Raw genomic sequence first — 27057 nt, 5'->3', positions numbered from 1 at the left:
TGCTAGGCACTCTCTTAAACTTCACTGCACTTTGAGATTATATTTCAGAACATATTCCTCACTTTTCATCCTTTGCCATTCTTTACAATAATTCTTCTGCAAACAGAGACATCTTTAGTCACAGGCCTCCAGTCTGAGAAACAACTTTCAACCAAGACCCTCTGCTTCCTACCATTGAGCCAATTTTGAATCCAGTTATCTAGCTCTTGCAAGATCCCATGCAACCTAATCTTCATGGCTAGCCTGCCATGTGGGATCTTGTCAGAAACCTTACCAAAATCCATGTGGACATCATCCATTGCCCTACTCTCAACTATCCTCCTGGTTACGTCTTAAAAAAAAACTCAGATTTGTCAGACATGACTTTCCATGCACAAATCCATGCTGACTTTCCCTAATCAGACCTTGAGTATCCAAATGTTGGTTGATTCTGTCCATTCTTCTTCTTCTCCAACAATCTTCTCCAATAATTTGTCTTCTACTGATTAATTGCAGTGTTCTCCCAGGTATTGATATGTAACCAAAAGGATCATATACTTATTTGCATTTGCTGATGTTGCTTTTGTTTTTGAAACTGTAGGTATGTTGATATGTTACTATTTGATAAGGTTCCCCAGGGCAGGCTGATGGAGAAGTGAAGTCACATGAGGTCCAGGGTGTGCTAGCTAGATGGATAAAAAACTGGCTAGTCAACAGGAGACAGAGAGTTGTAGTGGAAGGGAATTTCTCAAATTGGAGACCTGTGACCAGTGGTGTTCCACAGGGATCTGTGCTGGGACCACTGTTGTTTGTGATATATGTAAATGATCTGGAGAAAGGTGTAGGTGGTCTGATCAGTGAGTTTGCTGATGACACTAAGATTGGTGGAGTAGCTGATAGTGAAGGGGACTGTCAGAAATTAAAGCAGAATATAGATAGAGTGGAGAGTTGGGCAGATAAGTGGCAGATGGAGTTCAATCTGGGCAAATGCGAGGTGATGCATTTTGGAAGATCAAATTCAAGGGTGAACTATACAGTAAATGGAAAAGTCCTAGGGGAAATTGATGAACAGAGAGATCTGGGTGTTCAGGTCCATTGTTCCCCGAAGGTGACAACACAGATCAATAGGGTGGTCAAGAAGGCATATGGCATGCTTTCCTTCAATGGACAGGGTATTGAGTACAAGATTTGGCAGGTCATGTTGCAGTTGTATAGGACTTTGGTTCAGCCACATTTGGAGTACTGTGTCCAGTTCTGGTCGCCACATTATCAAAAGGATGTGGATGCTTTGGAGAGGGTGCAGGGGAGGTTCACCAGGATGTTGCCTGTTATGGAGGGTGCTAGCTATGAAGAGAGGTTGAATAGATTAGGATTATTTTCATTAGAAAGACGGAGATTGAGGGGGGACGTGATTGAGGTCTACAAAATCATGAGGGGCATAGACAGGGTGGATAGCAAAAAGCTTTTTCCCAGAGTGGGGGACTCGATTACTTGGGGTCATGTGAGAGGAAGAAAGTTTAAGGGAGATATGCGTGGAAAGTTCTTTACGCAGAGGGTGGTGGGTGCCTGGAACGCGTTGCCAGCGGAGGTGGTAGACGCAGACATGTTAGCGTCTTTTAAGATATATTTGGACAGGTACATGGATGGGCAGGGAGCAAATGGACACAGACATTTGAAAACAAACGTTAGAAAATAGATGACAGGTTAGACAGAGGATCTCGATCGGCTCAGGCTTGGAGGGCCAAAGGGCCTGTTCCTGTGCTGTAGGTTTCTTTGTCTCTTTGGTGAGAGCTTGGAATGCAATGCCAGAGGAGCTGGTGGAAGCAGACACAATAGATGCAAGAAGCGCCTGGACAAATACATGAATAGGAAGGGAATAAAAGGATACAGATTCTGTAAGTGAAGGCAGTTTTAGTATGGAAGGGCAAAACCTATTGGCACAGGCATGTTGCTGGGCTGCATCGTTCTTTGCTCTAGATGCACTATGCTGAGAGAATAGGTTCCTTCTCACCCCCACCTGAAATTGGTGACCCCTTACTCTGAGATTGTCTGCTCCTAGACTCTCTCACAAGGGAAAAAAATTCCTTCCATGTCTACCATGTAAAGTTCCTTAAGAATCCTATAATTTAATAAACTACGTACTATTATATGCTTGTTTTCTGCTTTATGCATGGAGTACCAAATGCCATTCTGCAGTCTTTCTCCATTTAAATAATATTCAACTCCTCTCTTCATTCAGCCAAAATGCATAACCTCACATTTTCCCACATTATATTTCATATACCAAATTTTTGCCAGCCCCCTTAATTTTTCTATATCCCTCTGTAGACTGTTTTGTGTCATCCCTACCATTTATCTTCTCACCTATTTTTGTCATCTTCAAACATAACAATAGTTAAACCCATTTTCCTCATTCTAATCATTAACATTTATACAAATAACTGGCCCCAGCACTAATCCTAATGGCATGCCATTAGTTACAGGTTGCCATCCTGGAAACGTACCTCACTCCCCTTATTTAAACTCTAATATCTAAGTTAGTTAAACAATGATGAGCAAAACATAATGCTGAAAAAATCCAAAGTATTGCTGATGAGATGGGACATATCAGTCATAAGTAGCTCAGGGAATTGCCAATGACTGGCTGTCTTAGCGTGCTTGAGGTTGAAGATGTCCCAGAGAAACATTCAGCAAAGGATATTCTTTGAGCCATTATTGTTACCACATGGTAAGAGACCCTCATCCCACTATAGAATCGTATAGTACAATGGGCCCTTAGGCCCATTGAGTTCGTAGCACCAAAGATACCCTAAATTTACACTATTTCCACTTCCCAACATGGGACTTTAAATGTTATTAATTTCAAGCTCTTATCCAAGTTCTTTGTAAAGGCTGTGAGGTTACTGCCTCAACCACCCTCCAAAGCAGACCTGCACAATCTTCTAGGTGAAAGTGTTTGTTTTCCTCAAAACCTCCTGCCTTTCACTACAAAATTATGCCTCATGATTGACCCTTCATTTATTGGGACCAGTTACTTTCTACCACAATCTTAATGATATTATCTTATCATTATCTTAATAATCATAATCTTCATAATTGTATACACCTATTCCAGTTTCCCCTTCAACCTTCTCCACTCCAAAAAAAAACCTGTGTTTATACAGCATCTCCTCATTGCTGAAGTGCTCCATCACATCCTGGTGAATCTCATCTGCACCCCTCTAGTGCAATCACATCCTTCCTACACTGTAGTGATTAGAAGTGCACACCGTACTCCAGCTGTGACCTAACCAAAATCCTGTACAGCTCCAACATAAACGCCACAAGAGGTGTAGTAGTTCTCTGAAGGACTAACCCACCCAGTGTTACCTTCTCCCTGGAGCCACATATTTCATTTTCAGATAACAATGCAATGTTCTCTTGAAATTTTCAAACCTACCTCTACCACACACTCAGGCAGTACATTCAAGTGCTTCACCACTTGTCTCAGAAAACAAAATTCTTCTCCTGTCCCCATTGCTTCTTTTACTACTTACCTGAAATCAGGTTTTTGTCTCATTCTCAAAGGGAGTAGTTTGTTGTTGTTATGACATAGAATGCAATTGTCTTAAAAGGATGTGAAAGTAGAATGAAGTGATATTGTCAGGAGGGAATTGGACTGATATTTGAAAAGGGAAAACAGCAGAGGCAGAATGGGTGAGTGTGACTAACTGGGTGGTATTTTAAAGACCATAGGTTTGTTGGGACAAATAGCTCCCACTCAGATGGTAGGATTTCAGCACTCGAGTAGACGTATGCCTTTTGGAGTGTTAAACTTTTGCACAATCTTATATTTTCCTTCCCTGCACATTGTGAAATTTGATCATTCACATTGACACAGCCTTGGAGTGTAGTAACATAAAGAAAAAAAGTACCATTTTAATAGCTTAAAAGAAAACTTGAGGCCACTGAGCATTTTAAAGTTCTAATTCAAAGGATGATTTTGTTGTTTAGATCTCAAAGACATTGAGTAGTAAAGTCTTTAACTGGGCTTTTTATCAATGACCACATTCAGTTCCTTATGCAGAAATTAACCCAGCCATTAACCAATGTAAATGAATAAATCACTGTTTGTAACAAATTTGGAGATACTATTGAAACAAATGAGAAGCTGCTTCATAAATTCAAGGCTTTCTTCTCTACATTACATTGATACTTAAAGGCATTTATTATGAACATGTTAGTGTTTTCCCATGACAATCACAGGGCAAGATTTTTATATTTTAAAACTCATCCACTGGCACAGAGTTAAAATTGGGCTTAAAGTACAGAAATAAAAACAAAATACAGTGGTTGCTGGAGATCTGAAGTAAAATCAGAAAGGGCTGGACAAATTCAGCAGGTCTGACACAGGGAAAGAGACGGTGGTTGAGGGACAGGGTGTGAGGAACAGATTGAGTCAAAGACTGTGTGTTATTGAACCACAGGATCAGGATTAAATACAGCAGCCAGGAGAGGTTATTACACTGTGCGTATATTGTTGCCCTTGCAGTTTCCACAAGACATAGAACATAGAACATTACAGCACAGTACAGGCCCTTCGGCCCTCGATGTTGTGCCGACCTGTCATACCGATCTGAGGCCCATTAAGAAGACATAAAGTCCCAATCCCAATTGTGCAGCAGAGAAAGCAAATTTGATGTTTAAGTGTTTCATGTGAAAGTGTTTCATCCGATAAAGGATTTAGTGTGGCTTCATGATTATTTTCCCTAAGTCTTGCAAATGTTGTCTTATTGTTTCCACTATCTTCTGGGGTTAGGGAATTAAAACATCCAGAATAAGAATGTTCACCTTCACATTATCTCTGTGATAAGATGACTGCTCCACTTTACAACTAAAACAAGACGAGCTATACAGCATGATGTGCTTGGGCTGCACGTAGTCAGCATGTTTGAGGATTACCTTTGACTGAGTTTTCCTCAAGTTCGAACCGTAATGTGAGAGCTATTTGACCTGGTGATGCAGTACCTGTGACAGTTATTCTACCTGGCGATGCAGTTAGCGTGAGTGCTATTCAGTCTTGGGACGCAATCAACATGAGGGGTATTTCACCGGGTGATGTAGTTACTGAGTGCTATTCAACTTGGCGATGTAGACAGTAGATGAGGGTAGTGCTGTGAGCCTTGCCTATTTTGACTTCCAGAAAGCATTTGATATGGCACCACACAGCTGGTTGGTCAGCAAATTAGAAATCTTTGGAACTGATTGTCCCTTGACATGATGGATGGGCAAAAAGATAGGAAAAACAGGGCAAGTAGAGATGGGCATTTCTCAGATTGGTGATGAGTTAAAAATGGCGTTCCCAGCATCGGTGTTGATGCCCTTGCTTTTGCTGATTTTATTACAAACGATTCGGAGATGAGTGTTGAGGGCAAAATCTCTAATCTTGCAGATGATACTAAATTAGGGAGAAAACTGAATTGTGAGAATGATGATGAGTGACTTCAGACGGACAGTGAGAAGTTGGCCGAATGGGCAGAGAAAGATGGTCAGGTAAGAATTCCTTTGATTGAAGGAACACATTACAAAAACTGGCTCGATGGTACAATTTTGAGTGGAGCACAGGTGCAGAGGGACCTCAGGATTCATGTTTATAATTTTCTGGAAGAGACCAAGCAAGGTGAAACAGTTGTGAAGAAAGCTTATAAAATCCTTGAATTTACGAACTGAAGCGTAGGCTACAAAAATGAGGATGTGATACGACAAAACATTGGTCAGGTGATACTTGGGATACTGTGTTCAGTTCTGGGCATCTTTAAGGAAGGATGTTTTGAGCCCTGTTTGTAGTGGAAAGGAGATTTACTGGAATGATACCAGGAATGAGAAATTTCAGAAGCACAGAGTCTGTCCCTGCTGCTCAGAAGGGAAGGGGGAAGAGGAGCAGAGCATTAGTCATTGGGGACTCCATAGTTAGGGGGACAGATAGGAGGTTCTGTGGGGACGAGAGAGACTCACGGTTGGTGTGATGCCTCCCAGGTGCCAGGGTGCGTGATGTCTCTGATCGTGTTTTTGGGATCCTTAAGGGGGAGAGGGAGCAGCCCCAAGTCGTGGTCCACATTGGCACCAACGACATAGGTAGGAAGAGAGATGGGGATTTAAGGCAGAAATTCACGAAGCTAGGATGGAAGCTGAGAGCCAGGACGAACAGAGTTGTTGTCTCTGGTTAGTTGCCCGTGCCACGTGCTAGTGAGGCGAGGAATAAGGAGAGAGAGGAGTTGAACACTTGTCTACAGGGATGGTGCAGGAGGGAGGGTTTTGGATTCTTGGATAATTGGGGCTCTTTCTGGGGTAGGTGGGACCTCTACAAGCAAGATGGTCTTCACCTGAACCAGAGGGGTACCGATATCCTGGGGGGGCGGATTTTGCTAAAGCTATTCGGGTGGGTTTAAACTAATTGAGCAGGGGGATGGGAACCAAAATTGTAGATCGACTATAGAAAAGGTTGAGAGTAGGGTGGTCGGAAATAAAGTTTCAGGGAAGCAAGATGGCACCGGCAAGCAAGAAGTTGGTTTGAAGTGTGTCTACTTCAATGCCAGGAGCGTCTGGAATAGGTGGCTGAACTTGCAGCATGGGTTAGTACCTGGGACTTCGATGTTGTGGCCATTTCGGAGACATGGATAGAACAGGGACAGGAATGGTTGTTGCAGGTTCCGGGATTTAGATGTTTCAGTAAGAACAGAGAAGATGGTAAAAGGGGCCGAGGTGTGGCATTGTTGGTCAAGGACAGTATTACAGTTGCAGAAAGGATGTTTGGGGACTCGTCAACTGAGGTAGTATGGGCTGAGGTTAGAAACAGGAAAGGAGAGGCCACCCTGTTGGGAGTTTTCTATAAGCCTCTGAATAGTTCCAGATATGAAGAGGAAAGGATAGCAAAGATGATTCTCGATAGGAGTGAGAGAGACAGGGTAGTTGTCATGGGGGACTTCAACTTTCGAGATATTGACTGGGAACACTATAGTTTGAGTACAATAGATGGGTCAGCTTTTGTCCAGTGTGTGCAGGAGGGCTTCCTGACACAGTATGTAGATAGGCCAACAAGGGGCGAAGCCACATTAGATTTGGTACTGGGTAATGAGCCTGGCCAGGTGTTAGATTTGGAAGTAGGTGAGCACTTTGGTGATAGCGATCACAATTCTGTTATGTTTACTTTAGTGATGGAAAGGGATAGGTGTATACCAATGGGCAAGAGTTATAGCTGGGGGAAAGGCAATTACGATGAGATTAGGCAAGATTTAGGGAGCATAGGATGGGGAAGGAAACTGCAGGGGATGGGCACAGTAGAAATGTGGAGCTTATTCAAGGAAAAGCTCCTGTGTGTCCTAGATAAGTATGTACCTGTCAGGCAGAGAGAAAGCTGTAGAGTGCGGGAGCCATAGTTTACGAAGGAGGTGGAATCTCTGGTCAAGAGGAAGAAGAAGACTTATGTTAGGATGAGATGTGAAAGCTCAGTTAGGGCACTTGAGGGCTACGAGATAGCCAGGAAAGACCTAAAGAGAGAGCTCAGAAGAACCAGGAGGAGACATGAGAAGTTGTTGGCGGATAGGATCGGGGAAACCTTAAGGCTTTCTATAGGCATATAAGGAATAAAAGAATGACGTAAGTAAGATTAGGCCAAATCAAGGATAGTAGTGCTAAGTTGTGTGTGGAGTCAGATGAGATAGGGGAAGCACTAAATGAATATTTTTCAACAGTATTCACTCCAGAAAATGACAATGTTGTCGAGGAGAATACTGTGATACAGGCTACTAGACTAGGTGGGATTGAGACTAAGTGGTATTAGAAATCCTACAGAGGGTGAAGATAGATAAGTCCCCTGGGCCGGTTGGGATTTATCCTCGGATCCTCTGGGAAGCCAGGGAGGAGATTGCCCAGCCTTTGGCTTTGATCTTTAACTCGTCATTGTCTATAGGAATAGTGCCAGATGACTGGAGGATAGCAAATGTAGTTCCCCCCTTCAAGAAGGGGAGTAGAGTCAACCCTGGTAATTATAGACCAGTGAGACTTACCTCAGTTGTTGGTAAAGGTTATAAGGGACAGGATTTATAATCATATAGAAAAGAATAAATTGATTAGGGATAGTCAGCACGGTTTTGTGAAGGGAAGATCGTGCCTCACAACACTTATTGAGTTCTTTGAGAAGGTGACCAAACAGGTAGATGAGAGTAAACCGGTTGATGTGGTGTATATGGATTTCAGCAAGGCATTCGATAATGTTCGCCACAATAGGCTATTGTACAAAATGTGGAGGAATGGAATTGTGGGAGATATAGCAGATTGGATCGGAAATTGGTTTGCTGAAAGAAGACAGAGGGTGGTAGTTGATGGGAAATGTTCATCCTGGAGACCAGTTACTAGTGGTGTACCGCAAGGGTTGGTGTTGGGTCCACTGCTGTTTGTCATTTTCATAAATGACCTGGGTGAGGGCATAGAAGGATGGCTTAGTAAATTTGCAGACGACACTAAGGTGAGTGGAGTTGTGGATAGTGACGAAGGATGCTGTAGGTTGCAGAGAGACATAGATAAGCTGCAGAGCTGGGCTGAGAGGTGGCAAATGGAGTTTAATGCAGACAAGTGTGAGGTGATGCACTTTGGTAGGAGTAACCGGAAGGCAAAGTACAGGGCTAATGGTAAGATTCTTAGTAGTGCAGATGAGCAGAGAGATCTCGGTGTCCGTGTACACAGATCCTTGAAAGTTGCCACCCAGGTTGCCAGGGCTGTGAAGAAGGCAGACAGTGTTTTAGCTTTTATTAATAGAGGGATCGAGTTCCGGAACCAAGAGATTATGGTGCAGCTGTACAAAACTCTGGTGCGGCCGCACTTAGAGTATTGTGTACAGTTCTGGTCACCGCATTATAAGAAGGATGTGGAAGCTTTGGAAAGGGTGCAGAGGAGATTTACTCGGATGTTGCCTGGTATGGAGGGAAGGTCTTACGAGGAAAGGCTGAGGGACTTGAGGCTGTTTTCATTAGAGAGAAGAAGGTTGAGAGGTGACTTAATTGAAACATGTAAAATAATCAGAGGGTTAGATAGGGTGGATAGGGAGAACCTTTTTCCTAGGATGGTGACGGCGAGCACGAGGGAGCATAGCTTTACATTGAGGGGTGAAAGATATCGGACAGATGTCAGAGGTAGTTTCTTTACTCAGAGAGTAGTAAGGGAATGGAACGCTTTGCCTGCAACGGTAGTAGATTCACCAAGTTTAGGTACGTTTAAGTCGTCATTGGACAAGCATATGGACGTACATGGAGTAGTGTAGGTTAGATGGGCTTGAGGTCGGTATGACAGGTCGGCACAACATCGAGGGCTGAAGGGCCTGTACTGTGCTGTAATGTTCTATGTTCTATGTTCAAGGAAAGATGATAGAAATTGGGCTTATTCCGCCAGCAGCAGCGACGATTAAAAGGTGATCTTATTGAGGTGCACAAAATCATGAATTTTGACAGTGTTAAGAATATTTGGTTTCTACTGGTTCATATGTCAGTATCGAGGGATTACAATTTCATGACCATCAGCAGGAAAACTAGGAGTGAAATGAGGAGAAACTTCTTTATTCCGTTGTTTAGATTTGGTAGATGCTGCCTGGGAAACTGAAGGCAGGCTCCGTTGGTGGTTTCAAAAGAGATATGAAAATATTTGAATCTGATGTCTATAGATTGCCACAGGGATATGGCAAGAGAACGGAATGAGCTGGGTGGCTGTTTTGGTAGCCTCTAGTATGTGATACATCAAATGGCTTCCTTCGGTTTTGTAAAATTCTGTTTCTAGCTGACAGTGATACAATCACTGTGAGAGCTATTCAAGTTGGTTTTGCTGTACCTGTAAGACCCATTTGATGTGGTGATAAAGTCACAGACAGAGCTGTTTGACTGGGTGATGCAGACACAGAGTGCTATTTGATCTGGTGATGAGGTTCCCACAGGAGGTAATCGACCTGGTGATGTAATCATCATTTAAGCCATTTGACCTGGTGTTGCAGATCGTGTGAGTGGTATTTGACCTGGTGACGCAGTCTGGGTGAGAACTAATCAACCAGGGTAAAAGGTCAGCACAATGTCGTGGGCCGAGAGGCCTGTACCAATCTATGTTCTATGTAACCATGTGATGCTGCCTGGCAAAGAGTTAATCCACCTTGTGATACGGTCACTTTTTTTAACCAGGTGATATACTCACCGTGAATGCCATTTCAGCTGGTGATGCAGTCAGGGTGAGAGCTATCCGACCTAGTGATGCACATCTGTAAGAGCTTTTTGACCTTGTGATGCAATCAGGTGAGAATGGTATTCGACCCAGTAGTGCAGTAACTACAAGAACTATCCAACCTGGCGATGCTCTTACTCTGGACGCTATCTGACCTGGTGATGCAGTCAGTGTGAGCGTTGTTCGACCTGGAGATGCTGTTAAGATGAGAGCTATTTCATCTGGTAACATAGGCACTGTGACTTCCATTTGACTAGTGATGCAGTCAGTGTGATTGCTGGTGTAGATGTTATATCTGCTCCTGTATCAAATTAAGTTTTCTTGCTTTGAGAAGAATGAATTGAGCTGATGGGAGTGTTCAGATCAGTACGGCTAAAGCTTTCTGTGGTGCTGGGTATGGGTGAGACTGTGGGGTTGGGGTGTCTATTGCCTCTTGAGTATAGTATTTCAAATTTAGAGCTGGGCCATTCAAGGGTTTTGTAGCACTTGTTCACACAAACCTGAGTGGGAGGTTAAAATTCTTTTCCTTCTGCTGCTGAATCAAGGAATGTCACAGTGATTGGACAGGGTTTTTGGCTCATGGTGATGGTGGATTACCTTGTGTGGGGAAAACTGCAGAGTTATCACCATCCAGGTTTAATCTAACCTCCAGGGAACTGATCTTCTGTGTTGTCAGTTGAGTAAGCATTGATCAAAAATCATCTTTTGTTTCCAGTTCTTAGTGTCACAATGGTCACAGCTCTGTGGGAGGTCATTTGTGCTTCCTTTCCAAAGGACTGATTTCCTGAGTGTCATTTTCTCACTTTCTCCTCATAACACTACATAGTCTTCCTTTCCTTTTGAATGTATTGATTGAGCCTGCCTCCTCCACATTATCAGACAGTGCATTCCAGAAACTAACTCTGACCACTTAAATGAAGCTGCCTCCACCACACTCAGAAAAAACATTCCAAACCTTAACCATTTACTGTGTAAGTAAACTCTTCCTCACTTTTTTCTTTTACCAGTTACAGTAAACCTGTGCCCTTTTGTTCTCAATTTTTACACCAAGAGGAGCATCTACTCTGACCTCTCATGATATGAGTTTTTAAAAGAATTATTTATTTTGCTTTCGAATTGACCTGATTTAAACACAAAACATTGGTGTCTGGGGAGAGAGGATGTTCCTGTGGTTACCTTGAGAAATATATGCACTAGTTCACAGGGGGCAGACTTCACGTATTTTTGATAATACTGTCCACTGCACCGATTCAAAGAAGTAGTCTAAACGCCCAACAATGAGTAGGTGACAAGGGTGAACTCAATGAATCAGGACACCAGGAAGAATAGAGATCTGGCAATGCTTCTCTACAGATGCCTGAAGAAGGTAGGACAGGTTAATTAAGAAGACAAATGGAATGCTTGTGTTTATCAATCAAGGTATATATTTTAAGAGGAGAGAGTTATGTTAGAACCATAGAAATTAGGCCACAGCTGGATTATTGGGTATAGTTCTCAGCACATTGTAGGAAGGATGACATTGTTTTGTTGGAGGGATGTAAAGGAGATGTTCAGGATGTTGTCAAGGATGGAGCATTTCAACTGTGAAGAGAAGCTGGTTAAGCTTTAGTCCTTTCTCTGGAGCAGAAAGGTTGAGGGGGGGCCTGATCGAGGTGTATAAGATTGAGGGGCATGGGCAGGGTGAATAGAAAACAATTGTTCCCCTCAGTCAAGGGTTAACAACAAAGGCATATAATTTTAAGGGCAGACAGGAAGTTAACATGGGATTCGGGGGTGGGGGGAGGTGAAATGTGCTGCCTGGCAGGGTAGTTGAGGTGGAAACCTCACAATCTTTAAAAAGTACTTAGCTGAACACTAAATGTTATGACATTCGATGGCATGTGTCTGGTGTGGGAAAATGGGACTAGTGTACATAGTAACAAAAACAGAGGTTGCTGGAAAAGCTCAACAGGTCTGGCAGCATCTGTGACAAAAAAATCAAAGTTAATATTTCAGGTCTGTGACCCATCCTCAGAACTAGTAAGTAGTAGTATACTTTTAGAATTAGAATCCCTACAGTGTGAAAACAGGCCTTTCGGCACAACAAGTCCACACCGAACCTCAGTGCTTCCCACCCAGACCCATTCCCCCTATAACCCACCTAAGTTACATACCCCTGGACACTACAGGCAATTTAGCACGGCCAATCCACCTAACCTGCATGTCTTTGGACTGTGGAAGGAAACCAGAGCACCTGGAGGAAACCCACGCAGACATGGGGAGAATATGCAAACTCCACACAGACAGACACCCAAGGCTGGAATTGAACCTTGGTCCCTGGTGCTGTGAGGCAGCAGTGCTAACCACTGTGCCACTATGCCACCCATAACTGTATGATTCTAATTCTACCTGTCTTAACACCACATCTATTCATCACTATAAAGATGTGAATGACTTGAGCTAATTTCCTTTTGGGAAGAAAACTGCCATCCCCACCTGGTGTGGTTAACATGTGACTCCAGACCCACAGCAATGTAGTTGACTCTTAACTGCCCTCTGGGCAATTAGGGATGGGCAATAAATGTTGGCCTAGACAGCAACATGCATAACCTGTGAAAGAATTTTTTTTAAAAAATGCACAACCTTCTTGGTTTGCTCTCTTGTTAACTTAGATAATACTAATATCACACAACAACCAGACATGGAGCTCAGGGTCTATATTCAACATGATCTCAGATGGGAATCTCAATTTTTGGGAAATGTTAAAGAGCAATTATGAAAGACATCAGCTATGTCTTCTCAGGCTTCATGTTCTTTCTCAATGACCACTTTACCGTGTTTAACACATTTTCTAACCAACCTGATCAGAGATATTATTACAAACCCTTGGAGAAAATGGACATTGAAACTCTAACAGGCCTCTTATAGTTCCACAAGTCCCACTGTTGCATATGTGGCACTTCTTCAAAAAGCTGAACTTACCAAACAGCATGTGAAAAGAAATGGGTCTCAGTTCATACATACCAAATCTATTCTGATACAACTGAATGTGTGCTCCATGCAGGAAAAGCTTCATCTGAACTTCACTTAAACTCTTCCTCCTTACCTCCCACTGTTATTATCTCTTGCTACAACCACTCAAATGTAAACAGTGTATAAAAAAGATATAGAACAAACCTCTAAGGGGTATGTAAATGATGGAGAATTTAATGAACTGACCCTGATAACAAACAATTTATACAATTTTGTACAAAATACAGACAGCAGTAGAGATAACAAAGTGTGGAGCTGGATGAACACAGCAGGCCAAGCAGCCTCTTAGGAGCACAAAAGCTAACGTTTTGGGCCTAGACCCTGAAAAATCATCATGGAGAGTGGAGAGCTGGATTGCAAAGGGGATACAAATAAAACAAGTAACCATTATTTGTAGCCTAGCTTTGAATAATAACTAAAATAAATGAAAAAGCTAATAAAAATATTGAAGAATTATGATTTTCATATACAAATACAATATGTTGTGGAATGCAACCTACTTATTGTATAGATTAACAATGAAAGGACCTACAGAAAGGTCTGTAAGAGAGAGATAATGGGAACTGCAGATGCTGGACAATCCGAGATAACAAAGTGTGGAGCTGGATGAACACAGTAGGCCAAGCAGCATCTTAGGAGCACAATGAATGGTCTAGGCCTGAAACGTCTACCTACACACATGGACTGCTATGGTTCAAGCAGGAAGCTCACCACCATCTTCTTAAAGGCAATTAAGGATAGGCAATAAATGTCCGCATCCAATGACTGAATAAATCTAAAAAAATGACTAACCTCAGACTAGTGACATTAGAAATTGCTGAAGAGCTCAACAGGGCTCGCAACTGTGGAAAGTGAAACAGAGTTAATGTTTCTGATATGACTCTTCAGAACTGAGTTCTCTCAAACATTAACTGTGTTTCTCTTTCCACAGTTGCTGTCAAACCTGCTGCAGTTATTTTGTTTTCATGGGGTTGCAGTGACAGTGGGTGACTCAATATTCATATCAATAAAGGACATCCAGCGTGTTGTTGGAACAGAGGAACATCAAGAGATGGCCATTTGGCTCACTACTCAATATGACTAGGGCTGATCTTCTATCACAATGTCATATTCCTATGTTCTCTGTATAAGACCATAAGACATAGGAGTAGAAGTATTCCAGTTAGTACCTTTAATATGCAAAGATACATCAATCTTGAGATAACTGTCCATTGATAGTGCTGTTTACATTATGTGATCTCATTCAGTCAAGATTTATTTCCCATTTGGAATTAGGCAGGAGGTACAGTTTGCAGTGCTTTGAGAGAGGGGTGCTGCAGACTGCTCAATCTCATTGGCAGTGTTCATCAGTTGCTGAGAGCACCAAGATCATTCACGCAGAATGACGTGGAGTAATCTGCCATCATTCTACCTAAGAGCCAGCAACAGCAAACCTATAATTAAACTTGCAATAACTTGATACAGAGCCAAAATAAAGGGGTGGGGGTGGAGTGTAGGAGATAGACTTAGCTACAGATACAAAGTGATCTCCACACATGAACATATCCACGTACACTACCATTCTGTCACAGATAAATACAAAATTGACACACATCATACCTCCAATCAGACAGAGACTGCTTGGCCCAAATTTTTGAAAGCTACTTTTATTCCCCTGTTCCTTCATCTTCAACCCACAGTCTCGCATACATACAATATGTATCTCCCACAGATAGATACAAGTCCAAACTCTTTCAAGCAAGATAGAAGCTCGCAATCTGACACGTCCAACATCTTTAGCAAGCACATGGAGCCAAACAGAGCAACCACGTGAGTGCTCTCTGCTGCCAGTACAATGTCCCTTTCTCACTTATTAGGTTACAGCTGCCACATAGTTACACACCTCGCGGCACATTGTCCCTGACAAGAACTGGTGTGAAGAGGCATTCTCAAATCAATCACTGAGAACTGAGTGAACTTTCAAAAGGAGACCATTATAAACGGAAGCACCGACAGCAGAACCCGAAAGAAGGGAGCAAGTGCCCCAAAAATTGCCAGATTCCTGTGAAAGAGAAATCTGCACAGAACTAAAGCTAGCAAAGTGAGCAGAAATGAGGGGACTGACAGTAAACAAAAAGAGAGAAAATTTTAAAAAATGATGTGTGAACTAAGAAGAAGATAACCAGGAATAGTGGAGCTGAAGAAACAGTGTGTACAGAGTGGAGCTGGCAGAAGAGAAACCAATCAGATTGCTGTGATGCAGAGAATACAGAGAGAGACGAAGGCAGAAAAGGAGAGACAAAGGGCAGCACGGTGGCTTAGTGGTTAGCACTGCAGCCTCACAGCACCAGGGACCCGGGTTCGATTCCAGCCTCAGCTGACTGGCTGTGTGGAGTTTGCACCATCTCCCCGTGTCTGCGTGGGTTTCCTCTGGGTGTTCCGGTTTCCTCCCACAGTCCAAAGATGTGCAGACTAGGTGGAATGGCCATGCTAAATTGCCCATAGTGTTCAGGGGTATATGGGTTATAGGGGAAGGGGAAGGGGAATGGGGATGGGGATGGATTTGGGTGAGGTGCTTCAAGAGGCGGTGTAGACTTGTTGGGCCAAAAGACCTGTTTCCACACTGTAGGTAATCAAAAAAAAGGCTGGAATTAATCAGAGTGCAACAAAGGAGATCATTTAAATATGGAAAATGCAACGCAGCAAGTGGACGGAGTTCTGATTTTGTAGAGACAAAGAGACATGTAGGGAAAGAAATGATGTAGAGGCTTGAGTGTTAAGGCATATATTTAAATACACTGCATCTACACAGAGAGTCAGCCGAGTGAGCTACAATACGGACAAATATGACCACAATGAGATAACTAAATAAGAACAGTTAAAGGATGTAATGGTAAAGAGGCAGAAACAGAATACAGAGAAAGAGTACAGTAATAGAGACAGAAAGAGAAAATACAGAGAAAGGGAGAACTCAGATACAATAATGGGAGAGGTACAATAAAGAAAAAGAAATTAGGGAGCTGGGGAATATACAGAGATAGAGAGATTAGGGAGTGAGAGAAGAAAGACACGAGGAAAAGAATATAGGAGACTGAGAATACAGAAAGAGGGATAGAATACAAGAGACGATTCAGAGGCCAATAACAATACAGAAATGGAGTAAGATGACACGCAGGAAGATGCAGACAGGGGAGAGTGAATACAAAGACAGAAAGACGTGGGAAGATGAATGCAAGGAAAAAGAAAGAGGGAGGGCAGGGCAGGGTGAATACACACAGATAGAAAGATGGGGAGGGTGAATTCAAAGAGACGGAATGTGAATACAGGGAGAAAGATCCAGGAAGTAGCAAGAACTGAAGATGCTGGCGTCAGAGATAACACAGCATGGAGCTGGAAGAACACAGCAAGCCAGGGAGTTTGAGAGGAGAAGGAAAGTTGCCATTTCCGATTGGAGCCCACAGGAAGTGTGAATAAAGAGGTAGTGGGGAAGCGTGACAGAGATCAAACACCCAGAGAGGCGGAGGGAAAGTGAATACAGAGAGGGTGGAAAGAGTGAATAGATCAAAAGCCAGACAGAGTGAATACAGGTACAGGGCGAGTAGAAACTGGGACCGGGGAAAGTAAAAACGTAAAGCAAGAGTGAAAACGTGTAGACATAGACCGAGTGTTGTTAGGTTTTGGAATACGCTGCCTGGGAGTGGTGGATGTGGATTCCAGACAAGGTTTTAAAAGTGATAAATATTTTAAAGTGATGGACATAGAGGTCTACAGAGATTGTGTTGGAGAATGGGATGAGCTGGATAGCTGTTTTGGGAGCTGGTACAGGTAGGTTGGACCAAATGCCCTCCTTACTGTACTGTGACGTTGCACTGTAAAATTCTATGATTTTATGTCAAAGAGAGCAAATACACCAAGAGGCAGTGTTTGAGTGAATCAAGGAAGAGAGAGTGTGAATACAATGCCAGGGAGAATAAGTACAGGTAAAGAGTAAATACGGAGGAAGAAGGAGAGAATGAATATAGAGTGAAAGAGAGAAAGCAATGCAGCAGTGACAGGTGCAGAGAGAGATAGTGAGAGAGGAAACACAGCGCGGGAATGGAGAGCCAGAAAGAAGCTGGATGCTCACGATGAGAGAGTATTTGTTATTGCAGCTACACTGCGGTTTGGAGAATATTACAAGCCCCTCCTTATCTCTTGGAACAGTTTGAGGCTGTAGGTGTTATCATCATCTGCAAAGAATACGACCTCGGAGTTGCGGAGGGACCTGTTTGGGGGGATCCAACGCAATCCCTTGTTCCTTTGCTCGGTGGCTCGGGGCAGCCCTGGGCAGTTGTACCTACGGGGCATTGGCACATGGAGTTGAGTGTAGGAGGTACCCCCGAGTGGGCCAGCAGCTCGGTGACCAAGTGGCTCCGGAAAGCGGAGTCCTCCACCAACACCTAGTGGAAGTGGGACAGCTTCAGGGAGAAAGATCCAGGAAGTAGCAAGAACTGAAGATGCTGGCGTCAGAGATAACACAGCATGGAGCTGGAAGAACACAGCAAGCCAGGGAGTTTGAGAGTGTAGCACTACTAATCAGAGAGGGTATCACAGCTACAGAAGCTTCCATTGTCGAGGAAGATCTGCCTACTGAGTCAGTATGGGTGGAAATTAGGAACAGCAAGGGAGTAGTCACCTCGTTAGGGGTTTACTACAGGCCCCCCAATAGCAGCAGGGAGATTGTAGAAAGCATAGGTCGACAGATTTTGGAAAAGTGTGGACGCAGTAGGGTTGTTGTAATGGGTGACTTTAACTTTCCTAATATTGATTGGAACCTCCTTCGAGCAGAAGATTTGAATGGAGCTGTTTTTGTAAGGTGTGTTCAGGAGGGTTTCCTAACGCAGTACGTTGACAGGCCGACGAGGGGAGAGGCCATTCTAGACTTGGTGCTCGGAAACGAGCCGGGGCAGGTATCAGATCTTGTGGTGGGAGAGCATTTTGGTGATAGTGACCATAACACTCTCTCATTCTACATAGCTATGGAGAAGGAGAGGATTAGGCAGAATGGGAGGATATTTAATTGGGGAAGAGGAAACTATGATGCGATTAGGCACGAGTTAGGAAGCATGGACTGGGAGCAGTTGTTCCATGGTAAGGGAACTATAGACATGTGGAGATGGTTTAAGGAACAGTTGTTGGGAGTGATGAGTAAATATGTCCCTCTGAGACAGGCAAGACGGGGTAAGATAAAGGAACCTTGGATGACGAGAGCGGTGGAGCTTCTAGTGAAAAGGAAGAAGGTAGCTTACATAAGGTGGAGGAAGCTAGGGTCAAGTTCAGCTAGAGAGGATTACATGCAGGCAAGGAAGGAGCTCAAAAATGGTCTGAGGAGAGCCAGGAGGGGGCACGAGAAAGGCTTGGCAGAAGGAATCCGGGAAAACACAAAGGCATTTTACACTTACGTGAGGAATAAGAGAATGGTCAAAGAAAGAGTAGGGCCGATCAGGGATAGCATAGGGAACTTGTGTGTGGAGCCTGAGGAGGTAGGGGAAGCCCTAAATGAGTTTTTTGCTTCTGTCTTTACGAAAGAAACGACCTGTGTAGTGAATGAAACCTTTGAAGAGCAGGTGTGCATGCTGGAATGGATAGAGATAGAGGAAGCTGATGTACTGAAAATTTTGTCAAACATTAAGATTGACAAGTCGCCAGGCCCGGATCAGATTTGTCCTCGGCTGCTTTGGGAAGCGAGAAATGCAATTGCTTCGCCACTTGCGAAGATCTTTGCATCCTCGCTCTCCACTGGAGTCGTACCTGAGGACTGGAGAGAGGCAAATGTAATTCCTCTCTTCAAGAAAGGAAATAGGGAAATCCCCGGCAATTATAGACCGGTAAGTCTCACGTCTGTCGTCTGCAAGGTGTTAGAAAGGATTCTGAGGGATAAGATTTATGACCATCTGGAAGAGCATGGCTTGATCAAATACAGTCAACACGGCTTTGTGAGGGGTAGGTCATGCCTTACAAACCTTATCGAGTTTTTTGAGGATGTGACTAGTAAGGTTGATGAGGGTCAAGCTGTGGATGTGGTGTATATGGACTTCAGTAAGGCATTTGATAAGGTTCCCCATGGAAGGCTCATTCAGAAGGTCAGGAGGAATGGGATACAGGGGAACTTAGCTGCTTGGATACAGAATTGGCTGGCCAACAGAAGACAGCGAGTGGTAGTAGAAGGAAAATATTCTGCCTGGAAGTCAGTGGTGAGTGGGGTTCCACAGGGCTCTGTCCTTGGGCCTCGACTGTTTGTAATTTTTATTAATGACTTGGACGAGGGAATTGAAGGATGGGTCAGCAAGTTTGCAGACGACACAAAGGTCGGAGGTGTCGTTGACAGTGTAGAGGGCTGTTGTAGGCTGCAGCGGGACATTGACAGGATGCAGAGATGGGCTGAGAGGTGGCAGATGGAGTTCAACCTGGATAAATGCGAGGTGATGCATTTTGGAAGGTCGAATTTGAAAGCTGAGTACAGGATTAAGGATAGGATTCTTGGCAGCGTGGAGGAACAGAGGGATCTTGGTGTGCAGATACATAGATCCCTTAAAATGGCCACCCAAGTGGACAGGGTTGTTAAGAAAGCATATGGTGTTTTGGCTTTCATTAACAGGGGGATTGAGTTTAAGAGTCGTGAGATCTTGTTGCAGCTCTATAAAACTTTGGTTAGACCGCACTTGGAATACTGCGTCCAGTTCTGGGCGCCCTATTATAGGAAAGATGTGGATGCTTTGGAGAGGGTTCAGAGGAGGTTTACCAGGATGCTGCCTGGACTGGAGGGCTTATCTTATGAAGAGAGGTTGACTGAGCTCGGTCTCTTTTCATTGGAGAAAAGGAGGAGGAGAGGGGACCTAATTGAGGTATACAAGATAATGAGAGGCATAGATAGAGTCGATAGCCAGAGACTATTTCCCAGGGCAGAAATGGCTAGCACGAGGGGTCATAGTTTTAAGCTGGTTGGTGGAAAGTATAGAGGGGATGTCAGAGGCAGGTTCTTTACGCAGAGAGTTGTGAGAGCATGGAATGCGTTGCCAGCAGCAGTTGTGGAAGCAAGGTCATTGGGGTCATTTAAGAGACTGCTGGACATGCATATGGTCACAGAAATTTGAGGGTGCATCCATGAGGATCAATGGTCGGCACAACATTGTGGGCTGAAGGGCCTGTTCTGTGCTGTACTGTTCTATGTTCTATGTTCTATATTCTATGAGAGGAGAAGGAAAGTTGCCGTTTCCGATTGGAGCCCACAGGAAGTGTGAATAAAGAGGTAGTGGGGAAGCGTGACAGAGATCAAACACCCAGAGAGGCGGTAAAAATTGGCCAGTCTGGTCAGCTCAGCTTTCTGCACCAGTCTACTGTCGGTCGGCGTAATGGCATAGATAGTGGGGACGGACTGCTTGGAGAGCCAATCCAGCCAAGGACTCCTGGTCAGCTGGTTTAGGGATACAGGGCTCCGGACAGAGGGTCTTCCAGGCTCGATATCCACTATTATGAGGACAATGAGCAGCCAGGGCAGCATCAGGAAGAGCCGAGCAACCACCGTGGATTTCATCGTGTGTCCATGACCACAAAGCCAGGCTGCCTGCAGTAGTCTTCATCATATCTTCTCACCAAACAAAGGAGAAAGAGTGAAACTGCTCCGGATGCTGCTCTCAATGACTGTAATACCAACGTCACATACAATACTGCAGTTAAACCACCTGCTGCTGGAGCGGTGCCAACACCAACTGCTCCTCAACTCATGGGTTGGGGTTGGGGTAGGGTGTAGAGAGAGAAAATCAGATTGGGAGGAAGATGGAGATAGTGGGTTTGGCGGGGTGGGAGTGGTCATATATGGAAGGACAGAGATAGAGAGGCGTTCTACATACGGAGAATGGAATAGAAAGAGGACAAAGGAAAGAGAGAATCAGAGGTAAAAGGAGAGATAGATTAGGGAGTTGAGCAAGTGAAAAGGAGCGAGCTAGGGAATGAGAGAGGGAGATGGAGAGTCGGGATGGAGTCAGAAATGAATGGAAGAGAATACTGGAGATCGCGTAAGGGATGCAGCTAATGATGCGACCAAAGATAAAACGGGAAATGGAAATAGAGAGGTGGGGAATATGAGGGGGAGTGAAGTTAAGAAATGGATGAATGTAGAGAGAGGGGCAGAGTTGGAGCTGGAGAGAAGGATGGAGAAAGAGGGAGTGAGTGGTGGGACAAGTGGAAATTTGATTTGTTGTGCCCAGCTCGTGCTTGTGCATATGGGGAGGGGAAGAATGAAGAAATCTCACCATCCAATGTTGCAGAGGGCCAGTTTGAAATCAGAGTTGAGGTTTGCAGTCTCACGACCCTCTAAACACATTACAAACCGACAGAAGCTGCCATTTCTTTTCAGAGCTACGTGTCCCAGCATTGTCCCAGAAAACTAATATATCTTTCACACTAAGCGCTTTGGTTTGTTTCTAAATGGATCATTTTTTAATAACAAAAGTTCTGTTCAATGTGTTTGGACCATTAGATCATAAAGTCAAACATCAAGGAAGCAAACCCTTCCGTCCAACTCATCTACACCAAACAGACATCTCAATCTGATCTATTCCCATTTGCTTTTGGCCCACATCCCTGTAAACCCTTCCTATTTATGCACGCACCCAGATGCCTTTTAAATGTTGTACTTGTACGCACCTCCACCACTTCCTCTGGCAGCTGTTTCCATACTTGCACTAGCCTCTATATGAAAAACTTACCCCTCAGGTTCTTTTTAAATCTTACCCCTCTCACTTTAATCCTATACCCACCCTAGGAAAAAAGCCTTGAACTATTCACTCTATCCATGTCCCTCATGATTTCATAAACCTCCATAAGGCCATCCTTTGGCCCCCAATGCTCCAGGGAAATGTTTCAATTTTTTGCAGCAGTAGCAACTGAAGCAGTGAAAGCGAGGACTGGGGGCCTGCAGGGAAGGTAAGTTCTTGTTTCTGCAGCGGACCTGAGTGGGAGTGGTCGAATTGCGCTCTCGGAAGGTGAGTGAACTGCTATATTTGGACAGTGGCTAAATGAGGAGGTTAATGGATAGTAAGGAGGTAGTAACTAAAGCCTGTAGTCAGAGTGACTAGGGGGAAGTGTAGGCAGAGAGCAGATGATGAATGCAAAGGGTCAGGTGGTCTGAGGTGCATTTGTTTCAATGCCAGAAGTAGTAGGTAAGGTAGATGAACTTAGGGCTTGACTTAGTACCTGGGAATATGATGTTATTGCTATTACTGAGGCTTGGTTGAGGGAACAGCAGAATTGGCAATTAAATATCCCAGGATATAGACACTTCAGGCGGGATCGTGAGGGCAGTAAAAGGGTTGGAGGAGTTGCATTACTGGTCAAAGAGGATATCATAGTTGTGCTGGGGGGGGCACAATGGAGGACTCAAGCAGTGAGAAAATATGGGCAGAGCTCAGAAATAGGAAGGGTGTGGTAACAATGTTGGGGGTGTACTATAGGACTCGCAACAGTGAGTGTGAGATAGAGGTACAAATATGTAGACAGATTATGGAAAGATGTAGGAGCAACAAAGTGGTGGTGATGGGAGATTTTAATTTTCCCAACATTGACTGGGATTCACTTTGTGTTAGGGGTTTAGATGGAGCAGAATTTGTAAGGACCATCCAGGAGGGTTTTCTAGAGCAGTATATAAATTGTCCAACTCAGGAAAGGGCCATAACTGGACCTGGTGTTGGGGAGTGAGCCTGGCCAGGTGGTTGAAGTTTCAGTAGGAGATTAGTTTGGGAATAGTGGTCATAATTCCGTAAGTTTTAGAATACTGATGGAGAAAGACAAGAGTGGTCGTAAAAGAAGAGTGCTGAATTGGGGGAAGGCCAATGATAGCAAAATTCAGCAGGAGCTGGGGAATATGGATTGGGAGCAGCTGTTTGAGGGAAAATCCACATTTGATATGTGGGAGGCTTTTAAAGAGAGGTTGATTAAGTGCAGGACAGATATGTCCCTGTGAAAATGAGGAATAGAAAGGGCAAGATTGGGGAACCATGGATGACAGGTGAAATTGTGAGACTAGCAAAGAAGAAAAAGGAAACATACATAAGGTCTAGGCAACTGAAAACAGACAAAGTTTTGGAAGAATATCGGGAAAGTAGGACCAATCTGAAACAAGAAATTAAGAGGGTTAAAAGGGGCCATGAAATATCTTTAGCAAACATGGTTAAGGAAAATCTCAAAGCCTTCTTTTCATACATAACGACCAAGAGGGTAACTGGAGAAGGAGTTGGCCCACTCAAGGACAAAGGAGGGAAGTTATGCGAGCAGTCAGAGAAAATGAGTGTGATTCTAAATGAGTACTTTACATTGGTATCCACTGAGGAGAGGGACATGACGGATATTGAGGTTACATTACTCTAGGTCAAGTTGGCACAAGGGGCGGGGGGGATGTGTTGGGTATTCTAAAAGACATTAGGATGGACAAATCTCCAGGTCCGGATGGGATCTATCCCCGATTGCTGAGGGAAGCGAGAAAGGAAATAGCTGGGGCCTTAACAGATGTCATTGCAGCACGGGTGAGATCCCAGAGGACTGGAGAATTGCTAATGTTGTCCCCTAGTTTAAGAAAGATAGCAAGGATAATCCAGGTAACTATAGACCAGTGAGCTTGGCGTCAGTGGTGGGGAGATGCTGGAGAAGATACTGAGGGATGGGATCTATTTACATTTGGAAGAAAATGGGTTTATTAGTGATAGACAACATGGTTTTGTGCAGAGAAGGTCATGTCTTACCAACTTGATAGAATTCTTTAAGGAAGTGACAAAGTTGATAGATGAGGGAAGGGCTGTGGATGTCATATACATGGACTTCAGTAACGCATTTGATAAGGTTTCCCATGGTAGGCTGATGGAGAAAGTGAACTCGCACAGGGTCCAAGGTGTACAAGCTAAGTGGATAGAGAACTGGCTAGGCAACCAGAGACAGAGAGTTGTAGTGGAAGAGAGCTTCTCAGAATGCAAAACTGTAACCAGTGGTGTTCCACAGGGATCTGTGTTGGGACTACTGTTGTTTGTGATAGACATAAATGATCTGGTGGAAGGTATAGATGGTATGATTAGCAAGTTTGTAGGTGACACTAAGATTGGAGGAGCAGATAGTGAAGGGGACTGTCGGAGAATGCAGCAGAATATAGATTGGAGAGTTGGGCAAAGAAATGGCAGATGGAGTTCAATCTGGGCAAATGCGAGGTGATACATTTTGGAAGATCTAATTCAAGGGTGAACTATACAGTAAATGGAAAAGCCCTGAGGAAAATTGATGCACAGAGAAATCTGGGTGTTCAGGTCCATTGTTCCCTGAAGGTGACAACACGGTCAAGAAGGCATACGGCATGCTTTTCTTCATCGGGCGGGGCATTCAGTACAAGAGTTGGCAGGCCATGTTACAGTTGTATAAGACTTTAATTTGGCTACATTTAGAGTACTGCATACAGTTCTGGTCACCACTTTACCAAAAGGATGTGGATGCTTTGGAGAGGGTGCAGAGGAGGTTCACCAGGATGTTGCCTGGTATGGAGGGCGCTAGCTATGAAGAAATGTTGAGTAGATTAGGATTATTTTCATTAGAAATACGGAGAATGAGGAGGGAACCTGATAGAGGTCTACAAAATCATGAGAGATATAGACAAGGTGGATAGCAAGAAGATTTTTCCCAGAGTGGGAGACTCAATTACTAGGGGTCATGAGCTCAAAGTGAGAGGAGGAAAGTTTATGGGAAATATGCGTGGAAAGTTCTTTATGCAGAGGATGGTGGGTGCCTGGAACACGTTGCCAGCGGAGGTGGTAGACACAGACACGATAGTGTCTTTTAAATTGTATCTGGACAGACGCATGGCTGGACAGGGAGCGAAGGGACCCTTAGAAAATAGATGACAGGTTTAGACAGGATCTCAATCGGCGCAGGCTTGGAGGGCCGAAGGGCTTGTTCCTGTGCTGTAATTTTCTTTGTTCTTTGTTCTTTGACAACAGTTGCTCTGCAATGTTTTGACCAGTTGTGGTGACTGCAATGCCGTCTCCAGAATTCCTCTGTGATGCCTCTGTCGCCCTCTGAAAAATGTTTTGAGAGGTTCTAGTCTGGTCCATAACACTTTATATTTATCAGAATGAGTCAAAGTTTTCCCATGATTTCAAACATCTTCACGTGGGTTAATATTGAAAATTATTTGTTAGTTCCATTGTACCCTTCAGCTTTAATTTGGACTCAATAAACATACTAAATAAAATACATTTCTTGGCATGACAGCAAGTGTTAAGCAAGGATGCAATCAGAGGAATGATTTCCTGATCAGGCAAGTATGCATTTTCTTATTTCTTTATAATGGCGCACTGTAATGTCAAAACTCCATCAAAGCCCATTATATACCTGGCTCCTCTTTAAAGATAATAAAATGTGAGGCTGGATGAACACAGCAGGCCAAGCAGCATCTCAGGAGCACAAAAGCTGACGTTTCGGGCCTAGACCCTTCATCAGAGAGGGGGATGGGGGGAGGGAACTGGAATAAATAGGGAGAGAGGGGGAGGCGGACCGAAGATGGAGAGTAAAGAAGATAGGTGGAGAGGGTGTAGGTGGGGAGGTAGGGAGGGGATAGGTCAGTCCAGGGAAGACGGACAGGTCAAGGAGGTGGGATGAGGTTAGTAGGTAGCTGGGGGTGCGGCTTGGGGTGGGAGGAAGGGATGGGTGAGAGGAAGAACCGGTTAGGGAGGCAGAGACAGGTTGGACTGGTTTTGGGATGCAGTGGGTGGGGGGGAAGAGCTGGGCTGGTTGTGTGGTGCAGTGGGGGGAGGGGATGCACTGGGCTGGTTTGGGGATGCAGCAGGGGAAGGGGAGATTTTGAAACTGGTGAAGTCCACATTGATACCATATGGCTGCAGGGTTCCCAGGCGGAATATGAGTTGCTGTTCCTGCAACCTTCGGGTGGCATCATTGTGGCAGTGCAGGAGGCCCATGATGGACATGTCATCAAGAGAATGGGAGGGGGAGTGGAAATGGTTTGCGACTGGGAGGTGCAGTTGTTTGTTGCGAACTGAGCGGAGGTGTTCTGCAAAGCGGTCCCCAAGCCTCCGCTTGGTTTCCCCAATGTAGAGGAAGCCGCACCGGGTACAGTGGATGCAGTATACCACATTGGCAGATGTGCAGGTGAACCTCTGCTTAATGTGGAATGTCATCTTGGGGCCTGGGATGGGGGTGAGGGAGGAGGTGTGGGGACAAGTGTAGCATTTCCTGCGGTTGCAGGGGAAGGTGCCGGGTGTGGTGGGGTTGGAGGGCAGTGTGGAGCGAACAAGGGAGTCACGGAGAGAGTGGTCTCTCCGGAAAGCAGACAGGGGAGGGGATGGAAAAATGTCTTGGGTGGTGGGGTCGGATTGTAAATGGCGGAAGTGTCGGAGGATAATGCGTTGTATCCGGAGGTTGGTAGGGTGGTGTGTGAGAACGAGGGGGATCCTCTTGGGGCGGTTGGGGCGGGGGCGGGGTGTGAGGGATGTGTCGCGGGAAATGCGGGAGACGCGGTCAAGGGCGTTCTCAATCACCGTGGGGGGAAAGTTGCGGTCCTGAAAGAACTTGGACATCTGGGATGTGCGGGAGTGGAATGTCTTATCGTGGGAGCAGCTTCCCCTACTGCATCCCCAAACCAGCCCAGTGCATCCCCTCCCCCCACTGCACCACACAACCAGCCCAGCTCTTCCCCCCCACCCACTGCATCCCAAAACCAGTCCAACCTGTCTCTGCCTCCCTAACCGGTTCTTCCTCTCACCCATCCCTTCCTCCCACCCCAAGCCGCACCCCCAGCTACCTACTAACCTCATCCCACCT

The 27057-nt window shown here is 44.6% G+C and overlaps 1 protein-coding gene across 1 annotated transcript in view; it reads right to left on the bottom strand.

Annotated features, from left to right (window-relative positions):
* Positions 1-20779, bottom strand: part of b3gat2 (beta-1,3-glucuronyltransferase 2 (glucuronosyltransferase S)) — a 90418-nt gene extending 69639 nt beyond the window's left edge. The window contains 3 exon segments of the mRNA XM_048531730.1: positions 17400-17574; positions 17577-17665; positions 20533-20779. Coding sequence (XP_048387687.1) covers positions 17400-17574; positions 17577-17665; positions 20533-20779 — 511 coding nt within the window.
* Between the last annotated feature and the right edge of the window lie 6278 nt (positions 20780-27057).

Source organism: Stegostoma tigrinum, chromosome 4 (genome assembly GCF_030684315.1).
Source record: "Stegostoma tigrinum isolate sSteTig4 chromosome 4, sSteTig4.hap1, whole genome shotgun sequence".
Classification (NCBI taxonomy): Eukaryota; Metazoa; Chordata; class Chondrichthyes; order Orectolobiformes; family Stegostomatidae; genus Stegostoma; species Stegostoma tigrinum.
This window is presented reverse-complemented; position numbering and strand designations above follow the sequence as displayed.